Genomic DNA, 11363 nt, shown 5'->3' on the forward strand with positions numbered 1-11363 from the left:
AACTTAGAAACGCTAATGATTCACTGTGGATGTTTCCAATTTATTGAAAAAATATCCTCACAGAGATAACATTGACAAAATGTTAAAAGACAAGGCCAAAGACTTGATTCAAACCGATGAGCGTCGTTTACCGACATCCTAAATGCTTTGGCGTTACTGGAACTTTGTTGCCATGACGACGGCATCCTGAGCCAGACTCCCGTCCACGGGAACGTGTTCGAAGGAGCCGAGTTTAGAGTAAAAGTCGACCATCCGCCGGTCGCTCTGCCTCAGCTCGCAGAAAACTCCTCTGGAGCCTGAAGGTCAAACAGAACAATCTTTGATCAAATACACCGGGGGTAAATTAAAAAATACTTTAAATTCAAGAGTAGACGTTCCAATTAAGGTGAAGACGATCAGGATCAGAGGCAGTAGCAGAACGACAACATGCTTTTACTGAAGTAAAAGTAAAAAGCAGCCATCCAAGAAATTACTCAAGTAAGAGTAAAACAGTATTTGGTAAAAAAAAAAAAAGACTATTCAAGTACTGTGTAACTGATCAAAACATCAATCATTTAATATCAAAAAATGACCTAAAATGAACCAAAATATAATGGTATGTTGAAATTCTAGTGTTTTAAAGGACCAAAATGAAAATCTAAAGCAAATGTACAAAAAAACAAAATAAATTTTTTTTCCCAAAACGATCTAATTCAATATAAAAGTTTAACAAAAAACTGCAGGTGTATGTCTGCTGACTTTTAAAGTTAAAACAAGCCAATTCTCCATTCAGCGAAGTTACCCGCAGTGAGACAGGAAGGAGAAGCGATTCTTCATACTGAAATTACTCAAGTAAAAAGTACAGCGTAATAATACTCCGACAAGTACATTTTTTTCCAGAAAGTTACTCCAGCGAACGCAACTAGTTACTACCCAACTCTGATCATGACTGATGTAAAGTAAAGCTGCAGGAACGGAGCTGGGCAGTTCCACCCTGGGGTAAACCTTTTGTTTGAGTCTTACTGATCAGAGCTTTGACTCGGGGCCACTTACCGCTGCTCCTGATGGAGGACAGCAGCTGAGTGACCATACGCCTGGCCGGGGATGGATCAGTGACCCGAGGCAGCACTTGGACCACAACCAGGGAGGGGTAATCCTTTAACAAGGTGTCGCTTCCTGGCCTCTGGAACCACAAGGCAACAGTCGGTCAAGTCACACTTTGTTTATTTCCAAACAACTGAAACTAAAACTGGGATCTTAAGTTTTGACCACCTGCTCTGTGGCTGCAGCTTGTTTGGCATCGGTGAGTGCCAGCGCATATCCACAGACCCCGATGTCGTCCTCCACAACAAGAGCGCACTGCGGAGAGGGGGCGACGTCCCCCGAGGACAGGCTGTGGACGGCCAGCAGAGCACATTAAGACACAGGTTGCAGGACAAGAGACATCTACAGCACACTCATCACTGATGGCTAGCTGGCAACTCCCCGCTGCTTTGTTCTGGTTTGTTTGTGGATATTTTATGATTTCAGACCTGGGGATGAATGACTATCAAAATATCAGCCTGAAATGAAAAGCTAACAAAGAAAAAAAACAAAAAAACAATAAAACTGGGTAAAATGAAGAATGGAAGTATCCTTATACAGAGAAGTACAAAGAAAAGGAGTGTTATTAATTCATCTATTATCTTCCCAAACATGAGTACTAATTCATAAAAGGAAGAGAAATGATTTTGTCCCAAATTCATGTCTTTCAAAGTAAAGTTGGTACAGATTTAGGAAAACAAAATATAAAACTCCAATAAAAACAAAAATATCTGGGTTGGCTATTTTTTTTTCCTAGTTTTTTTTAAAATGATCAAATCTTAAACTGAACTATATTTTATATCTAGTTTGAGAATATTTAGTCCTATTTCCCCCAAACCCTTCTCATTGATCTTACCAACCTTTTTACCCACAGGAAGTTTCCAACAGAGGAAACAAAAACAACACATATTTTTATTTGTTTTTGGTCTTTTTCTTACCTGTCACTGATGAGTTTAGGGCTTTGTTCCTCTCTTCTCTGCAACTCCTTAAAGATCTTCTGCACCTCAGCCTAACACAGAACAGTTTCCATGTTGGGTCACATTTTAAACAAAACCCAATCGGTGCCTCAGTGACGGACCTCACCTTGTCGCCGCTGCAGTAAGGACGCACGCAGTAGACTGCGGTCATGGGAGGCCGTTTAAACAGATCCCTGTTTCCATGCCCTGGGAGCATCCTCTGCAAATTCAAACTCGAACATTTTTACTTCGACTTTCTCCCTCATTTCCTGCAGGTGTTGAGTCATTACCAAATATTATTCTGGAAGAAGTCGCTACCCCGGTTTGGTTACCTGGAACTCTCCAGAGAGGCCTCCTCTGAAGCCCCACGGCTCCGGATCGTCGGTCAGCGTCTGAGCGGAGGGCTGATCCTGACCTCCTGTGGAAATAAACACACAATATGAACAACACGCTTCTCTTTAACAAACAGCAACTCGCCAGCTAACGTACGTTATTTTTATTTATTTATTTTTTATAATTTTGGTTAATTTTGATAACAGTGACTCACAGTTATTGAAAATAAAACAGCTTCCTTAAAACAGGTTTTATGCTATAGCCTATAATTATCATGGGGGAACTTGCAGAGTGAGCCATAAACAGCCGTTGCTAAAACAGGCTGCCATTTCACAGTTTGGTGTCCAAGCAAAGTAATGAAATAAAGTTAAGTGAAAGGAAAACATTTGGTAACAAACACCCAGTACCTGCATTTAATCATATTTTAAAATTTACTGACACTCTTATTGAACAAACAGAGGATCAAATAGTGAAGCTAACAATCCAGTTTTGGGCGGTTTTAAGCATAATTGGATAAATCTAAATTCTCATCGTGATTTATCACAATAAATGATAAACGATACGATAAATGCCCAGCCCAATTTAAGCAATATAAATATAAACATTTTAATCAACACAAATAAAAACTTGAATTATAATAATGTAATAAAAAAAATATATGAAATACACGAGTGAGGTTTTTAAAAATAAAAACAGTAAAATAAACTTCTAATGACGTGAAACTTTTATAAATTTTGATCATTCTCATTATGCATCCTCGAACAGATAAAAGTTTTTCCACCGAGAGTCTTGACGTAGGCTCGAGCCAGTCCGACGCCGCTCTTGATGTCGCAGATGTAGTTGTAGAGGTCGTACAAAACGCTGCGGTTCGGGGCGTTGGACAGACGGTTGAACATCTGCACCACCGCGTCGCACATGCTGTCGAACTTTCCTGCTCGGCCGCGCCACTGAAATCAAAAAGCAGTGATTTCATGAAGAGAACTAGGATGATCCAGGAAGTGTTAAAAAAAAAAAAAAAAAAAAAAAAAAAAAAACCCCTACCCTACCTCTTCCGTCTGCGCTGCGGCAGCCTCGCGGTGGGTCCTGAGCCAGTCCAGCTCCTCCAGCATGGTCCTGGCCGTGGCCCCGTGCTCGTACGGCAGGTAGAAGAGGTCCGACAGCAGGTTCAGGTCGTCCAGAGTCAGCGGCTCGGCCGTGTACAGCGGGTTCTCTCCCGGCCCGGGAACGTAGAGGCTCTCGGCCGCGTCCGTCTGCATGGGCTCCTCGTCCGGCTGAGGCGCTTTCCTGAGGCGAGCCGACCGACAAGCACCTGCAGGCATGAGTCGATCGGATTCCCGTCTCGTTGGTTTTTCTCAACTTTGAGTTAACGGAGGTCAACTCCGGCTGTGCTCTACCTCCCGGCTGATCGGCGCTCATCAACTCCTGCAGCCAGTCTGAGAGGGCCAGAGTCAGGGCTCCCTGAGGGCTGTAGCCTGGAGGCAGAAACAGACAAGGTCGCTCTCAGGGTCAAACCACGCTCCGTTATTTAACTGACGCACAGATGAAGCTCATTCAGATGATTAGATTAGAGACCAATCCAGACTTTTGTGGGGGTTTTTTTCCCACATTTATAACTTTCTTAAAAAGTTATGGATCTTAAAAGTGTCACTCTACTTCCTCTTCTTCTGCAGACATTGCATGTACTAAAGAAGCCCCACAGGACCATAGTACCACTACCATGTTTTAATAAAGCATAAACCATAACTGCTGCCTGTTCTCCAAGGACAGTTTGTATCTCTATGTTTTTTGTGTGCGAACAGAAAAAGGGGGAGAGGGGGAAGCGCTTAGCTGCTCTGCTTGGAACGCCCTGAGAGCTGAACTAAAAATGTCAAAACGCGTTTCACTGAACGCTTTCCATGAAATTTTAAAACACCAACAGCAGTGACCGGTGTGTTTCAAATCTTGAATTGCCTCTACTTTTAAATTATTGTTGTCACAACTACTGCGCTTTATTGTGAAATTGTTCACTTTTATGTATTTTTAATGTCTATGTTTGACTACTTGTCTTGTCCACCATAACATTTGTTGGCCAGATCATTCTTGCAAAAGAGGTTTGGAGCTCAATTGGCTTTTATCTGGTTAAATAAATGTTTATTTTTTTAAAAAAAGAGCAGTTTTTAAGTTAGATATTTAGCCCAGACAGCAAGACTCTCTCCGTTTCTGTACTCTTATTGGGCTGCAGGAGAATCTAATGAAAGCCTGAAGCTTCCTTCTCCCAAAAAAAAAACCAAAAAAACAAAAAACACATTTTATGAATACCTCAGTATTCAATCTTCCTTAAAAGAAAGGTGGTTCAGTCAAACCTCAACACTCGTCTCTAGTTTAGTATTTGGACACTACAACGAATAGTGCAAAATGTTAAGTTTTTTCCCTATAATTTTTCTACTCCTTAGTGGTTTTAATGAAGAAAAAGCTGATTATTTTTAAGGGTAACCAGAAACATCCCCCTCCTTTCGACACCGTAAACCAGGAGTATCCAGTTTTACCTTTAGATGCAACCCCCATACCCCTGCGTCTCACCCAAATACGAGACAAACAGCAGAACTCACCCATCTCCACATCACTTCCTCCTCCGGTAGCTGAAGATCTGCACCATGTTGCCAAAGTGTGGATGGCCACGAAGTTTAGGTAAAACTCACAGTTGGGGTTTGTGAGCACGCCTCTCAGTTTAGGAATCAGCTCAGTGGGTCGATCCTTCATGAAGACGGAGTAAAGCCCATCGTTAGCGAGCTCATACATTTACAGCAGAGCTGATTCTGCTGATGAACACCTTATACGGTCCCAGGAAGAGCCGCTGAGGATCATAGTCATTGGCGTGAATGTTGTCCCAGATGACCGGTGGCCTCTTCAGGACCGCTGTCACCTCCTCTATGGATTCAACTGAGATCTTGTTGGACACCACTTTCGGACCTGAGAAACGGCAACAAAACAAAAACTGAATAGATGGACCTGATCTCTGAAAACACGGAAGCAAACTGACTAGAGCCTCACCAGTCCACAGTATGTCGATCCCCGGCAGGAGTTTTTCCCCCACGGTCTGCAGATATGAGGACTGAGGCACGTTGGGGTTGCAGAAAGCAGCGCAGTAGTCTGGAGAGCCACAGCGAGTCAGGAGCAGGGGATAAAAATATCACATTTAAGCCTCGCTTGCTGCTTCAGAGCAACCTGACCTGTTGGGCAGAAGAGGAAGGTCTTGGCGTCTCTCAAGTGCTGGTACACCTCGTTGGTGACGGCCACCTGGGCGTGGGCGAAGGAGCTGAAGGCCTGCTTGTCCGCGGGACACATCTCGGTCTCGATGTCGTCAAAGAGCAAAGAGAAGGACCTGCAGCCGAACGCCTTCACCTGGAACGCAACATGATGGTTTAAACACGACCAGCAGGATGACCTCACCAAATCTGAACGAATTGTTGCCAATCACAAAAACAGGAGCTGCTGCACTGTGAATTTACCGACTGCACTTGTTTACAGTCTGATTAAATAAAAACTCGTTTTTTGCTTTTAAGCAGACGGTAGCAGAAATATGTTGTTGATCTGCATACAGCCAGAGGATTGTGAACATGATTAACTATTTATAGTCTGAAAATTTGTAAAACTAAGCAACTTCAACCAAGCAGATCAGGGGTGTCCAAATTTTTTTTGTCACATGGGCCAAAACTGTAGAGTCAAAAGTAGCTGTGGGCCGATAAGAAAAAAACATAAATAAATAAAAACCACAAACTGAAATCAAGGAATAAAAGTAGTTTTGTTTCCCTACAAAATGATTATTCATTGTAAATCCACCACAGCACCTTTTAAAAGTATTCACACCCCTTCATTGTCAAATTTTCTATTCCACCGTCAATATTTTGTAGGTCTGCCTTTGGCCTCAGCTCCAGTGTATTTTTAAGGTTTGTCTTTGGAAGCTTTGCACATCTAGGGATTGAGGTTTTTGCTTGCTTTTCATTACAAATACCTTGAGCTGTGCAGACTGCCTGCAACCATTGTTTTTTTTGTTGTTTTTTTCTCAAGCGTTACACCTTGAGATATTGGGACATTTTAACACAAATATGCTTCGATCTGAACCAGCTCAGTTCTCTGCCTTCAGGGTTGTCGACCTGCTGGAGGCGAAGCTAAAAACTCTAACTGGGTTTTCTTCCGTTGCCGACATGTTTTCAGCTCCGTCCTCCATGTTTGTGGTTTCAATATGAGAAAAAAAAAAACAACAACTTTGAGCTGGAAGGACGTTTAGGCACTGCGACTCAAAAGGCATAACGGCTGAAGGTTTTTACACCCACTCGTAAAGTAAATCCTCCGGGAACCATAAAGCTCGATACAGTCAGCAGTTTCATCTAGCCTGCTCCGCCATGCTGCACCTCGGCTGTCAAAGTCCTACCTGGTCCAGCTTCCTCTTCAGAGCTGCCACCTCCCTGGGGTTGGAGAAGGTGATGTCCAGACCCGGAGAGATGGCGTAGATGAACTCAACCCGATTCTTTTCGGCTGCTGAAATCAGGGCCACCAGTTGCTCTAGGAGAAAGGGAAAAGGTGGAGGCGGGGTCGCTGATTTGTCTCGACAGTTTCCAACACAGATTGACTTTAACACACTTCCTGATAATGTCCAAAGGCGACAAGAGGCGTTTTTGTAAGAATAACGAGGCAGTAAAAACCTGAAGGATTATCCTGAGATTAGACGATAGATTCAGAGGGTTAAACATCAAACTTTAGTCTGAAACATCCCTGATAACAAGCAGCGATGCACCAAGTTTAGCGTTTAAACATCGTCTCCACAGAGATAAAGGGACTTTGAATCAGGCCTGCAGCTGACCCTTGAAGATGGCTGCTTTCTATGTCTGGTAAATAATTTTTGTGTTGATGTGGCCATACATTTAGGGTCACTATCCTGCTGAAAGATCAAGTTGGTGCTCCATTTACAGCTAACTATCAGTAAAAGAGAAATAGGCCCGCAGCATCACAGGTCCTCCGTTGTACATTACACTGGGCATGAGGTGTTTTTCACAACCTCATTCTTGAAGATCAAAGCTGAGCTTTCAGGCAGCTGCAGCCCACCTGAAGTATTCATTGTGAGAAAGTTTAATCTGATCCTCTTGGTGTAAAGATTTAAAACTTTAAATAAAATAAAAGTTTAGCAAGCAGCCATTTTCTTGTACACTTTTCCTTTCTTGTAAAGACCAACACACTAATAAACTTTTTTCTTGTCTTGCCTTTCCCATTTTGAAGAGAAATTATGCATCTTCCGTAAGAGAAAGATGTGGATTTATAATTTAGAGTTTCTTGATATAAAAGCCCGCGATTTGAGAAATTGAGAAATTTATAGAAAAACAAAAAATGTGTCAAGATGGGATTTTTCAGAATCGTCAGTTATTCTACTGCAATAGCAGCTTTGTTTAGGGGTTTTCACACACTTTTACCAGTTTCTCTAAATTGCCCTTAGTTATGAGGGCGTGTATCTGTGTCATACTGGTGACCAGTCCAGGGTGCACACCACCAGACCTCAATGGTAAGTGGGTACAGACAGTGGATGAATGCATGAGACTGACCTGCCTCCTCAGGAGAGTATAGTTCTCTCCAGTACATCCGGTGTTTGTAGTCGTCCTTGGGAGCGTACAGGTAGGTGTTCAGACCCCACTGGTGCTCCCTTTGGAAGACAAACATGATTAAATTACAGATTGCTCTGCAGATATGATGAGGTATGCATGGCTGACTCAGTGACACAAAATCATTACATCTTGCATTAAATGCAGTTTTAAATTTAATTATATGATAGAACAATGCATCATTATCCCTCAGCTGGGTCAGACATTAGAAAAGGGCTTATAGGGGCAATAGCCCAGGGCCACAATATCCAAGGAGACAACAAAGATGACTTTTTTAATTTAATTTGAAAATCATAAAAGTACAGTCAATTTCTTTGGAAACAACATAAAGTTATTGGCTGGACTTGTACAGTACTAGCTCTTAATGTACTGTAATTTAATCTGGAAAAGAAGTTTTCCTTAGTGAATCGGGGACCAAACAGCTCCAGCCCAGGGCCCACATCCTTGTAAATCCGGCCCTGACCCTCAGGATGAAAACTCTCCCTCCCCCAGCAGTGCTGTTTTAGTACACTCACCTTTTAAAGAGCTCTGTTCTCTGCTCCATAGTCCATGGCCGCCCATAAAACCCTGCATACAGCAAATCTAAGCTTTAATTCACCAGGATCAGGTGAGCAGGAGGTAAATCTGTGTTGACTTATTAGTCCGATAAATCTACGAGAGGAGTCTAATAAATACCAGGCTTGATCAATTATCTCACCTTCCACCACCCCACTGATGAAGGGTCTCTCATCCCTGCCAGGTGTGGACATGTCCTCGGTGTAACACACAGCCGTCTCGCCTCTTGTTCAAATGAAGCTGAAGACGGAAATGGCATAGCTCTGCTCCCTAACCTTTGCTTTTATACACTGATTTATGACACCGTCTTATCGCAGCATGAATTAACAGACCTGCTTCACCCAGCTGTACGGTTGCTGTGCAACTTCACACTCTAAAGTCTAACCCCGTCAACATCCGGTCTGAACGATAAACTCTCCTCTGCTCTTCCTTTATGGCAAGCCGTTTTAACATACATTCGGTTTCGTCTAAAAATGCATTTTGACTAGACAAAACTACATTTTGACTATCCGGAATGATAATTTAAGATATCTGTAGTTACATTCTGACTAGTAAGAATAATAATTCAAGATATCTTCAATTACATTTTGACTAGTCAAAATTCCTTTCAAGATATCTCAAATGACGTCACTGGATCTGTCATTTGACGGGAGACATATCCGTAATTACGATTTAAGATATCTTCAACACAATTATGACTAGTCAAAATTACAATTTTAGATATCTGAATTAAGAATGACGTGGAAGCCCCTTTGTGGTGTCCAGTTGCCTGCAGAATTTTACGTTTTCTGCACAAAATTGTCAGTAAATGCCACAAATTAGAAAGAGCTCGACAATGTTGGAAATGCGGACATAGTAAAACTTAATAAACTATAAGACTCCTTCTGATATCTGCAAAGAATTTTCTGTTTATTCATTTCCGACGCACTTAAAAACAGCTTTCAAAAGCTAAATGTTTTGCTTTAATTTTTATTGATAGTACATAGCACTACATTGAGTAACTTTACTCCACATAATCTGCACCCCATTATTAATATATGGCTAAATATGAGAATTTTTAAAAACAGAAACAACAAAAAACAGGTACTCATAATGTTCCTGTTGCCTAGAATATATTGAAAATGATTTACAGATACTTTCTGCTTAGAAATCAGGCTATATATTTAATTAGGATTTAGTTTGCTATTACAATAGGAATTGCTTTTGCATTTTTTCATGACAAAAGAAATACAATTTTTATGACCCAAAAATACTTGCCTTCAGTTTGGACACCCTTGGGCTGCAGTGTGAAGGAGCGTATTATATGTCTGAAGGGAACGACTGAAGCTGTAACAGTCTTACTGTGGCAAATAGACTGGATCATTCTGTCCTAGAAGTCAGAAAGGAATTCAGATTTGGAGAGATGTCAACAACAATTATTAAACTGCTGTAAACACCCATACATCCAGATGTTGAAATGTCCCAGCTGTGGACGATTCCAGGAAACTCTGATAGTTTCCGGATAGAATCTATCAGGAGACTGATAGAATTTCAGCCAAAGACGAGCCAAGAGATCTGTGTCAACCAAAGAAGGAACTGGACTGGTTGAGAATCCCACATACACATACATGGACACATTTTAGTAGAAATACACCCTGCTCTCAGAGAGAGTTGGGGGTTTCTGTGAGAATGTTGAGAATATGATTTGTGTAATGCAGGAGAACCCAAAAACCCCCAACTCTGGCCCAAATAAAGCAGACATTAACAGAGTCCAGTGTGATGATTTGTTTTGTTAATAGCCACTTTTAACTCTCCAATATATTTCAAATATATGGAGGACTCATCAAGCCAAAATTGGATATAACTATAGAAAACATAACAGATTGATAAAGTAATTAATGTCCCAAATATTGCATCCAAAAGATTAAGAAGTTTCTCACCTTATTTTATTTTACAGTGTGAAAAACGTTTATACATTTTTAATCATGTCCAACACCAATGATTAAACATTACCACTATTGTGTATTTTTCCATTTAACTTCCAATCTCATTGTTTTATTTTCATTTTTTATTTCCCCTTCAGAGCATTAACTTTTTCAGGAAAGCCAAAAACCGCCTCAAGTGAGTGTGAATTTTTTCTTCTGAAATAGAGAAAGTTATTTTGCCATTTCCATCATCCATTTCTGATTCTTCAAAATGTGGCCAAAAACACATTTCTGCACACAGATATCCCCACAGATGTCACCTGTCATTGATTTCATGACTTAGTACGATAGTATAATTTAAGTAATTGTATTTTATAATGTATTATTTCATATCTTCATTTAAATTTAAAATATCTTTGATATTTTTAGATACAGTCAAATATAACATGTTGATGAATGAGGATAAAAGAAGACTGGGAATTTTTTTTTTGTTTTGTTTTACAAATTTTTATTTTAAAAGACTATGTTTTTCCAACATTTATTTGTATTTGTTGGTACAACTTCTCCAGCTGTAGAAAACAGCCGGTCACATGGTACAGATGATGCTGGAGTGCAAAGAAATTGTAAGGAAAGGTGGAAGAGTTTTGATAGATGGTCATTTGGTTGTTCCAGAGGATCCTGGAATCTGTCAGTATTGCCTTCCAGCAGCCAGGTATCTCTGCACCTCCTGGACGTCATCAAATGTGACACTTTTCCAGATAGCATGCAATGGTAATTCAATGTTGAATTATAGTCAGAATGGTTGATTTTTGGTTGAGGTTGACAACTGACGGTGGATCAACCATCAAACAATCATCCAATTCCAGCCAATTAACCAATGTTGAAGAGATGTCATTGAATCAATGTTGTTTTGTGGTTGAAAT

The 11363-nt window shown here is 40.9% G+C and overlaps 1 protein-coding gene across 1 annotated transcript; it reads right to left on the reverse strand.

Moving 5' to 3' along the window:
• Window positions 1–19: 19 nt before the first annotated feature.
• ogal (O-GlcNAcase like) lies at window positions 20–8976 on the reverse strand. The gene is made up of 17 exons (XM_014986567.2): window positions 8679–8976; window positions 8497–8548; window positions 7925–8022; window positions 6763–6893; window positions 5561–5732; window positions 5382–5480; window positions 5161–5300; window positions 4940–5084; window positions 3746–3823; window positions 3398–3660; window positions 3133–3298; window positions 2351–2436; window positions 2146–2238; window positions 2001–2071; window positions 1252–1372; window positions 1033–1162; window positions 20–296 (listed from the first exon to the last, which is right to left on the reverse strand). The coding sequence occupies exons 1-17, from the start codon at window positions 8728–8730 to the stop codon at window positions 154–156; spliced, it is 2040 nt and encodes a 679-aa protein (XP_014842053.2). The 5' UTR covers window positions 8731–8976; the 3' UTR covers window positions 20–153.
• Between the last annotated feature and the right edge of the window lie 2387 nt (window positions 8977–11363).

This window comes from Poecilia mexicana, unplaced genomic scaffold (assembly GCF_051168715.1).
Source record: "Poecilia mexicana isolate PSO_F unplaced genomic scaffold, ASM5116871v1 scaffold_1, whole genome shotgun sequence".
Classification (NCBI taxonomy): domain Eukaryota; kingdom Metazoa; phylum Chordata; class Actinopteri; order Cyprinodontiformes; family Poeciliidae; genus Poecilia; species Poecilia mexicana.

Coding starts and splice junctions, on each gene's coding strand:
- ogal (XM_014986567.2), bottom strand. CDS start 8,730: ATGTCCACACCTGGCAGGGATGAGAGACCCTTCATCAGTGGGGTGGTG. Junction 5,085..5,160: donor TCTTCCTGGGACCGTATAAG/GTGTTCATCAGC, acceptor GTCTTCATGAAG/GATCGACCCACTGAGCTGAT. Junction 3,661..3,745: donor GAGCGCCGATCAGCCGGGAG/GTAGAGCACAGC, acceptor TCATGCCTGCAG/GTGCTTGTCGGTCGGCTCGC.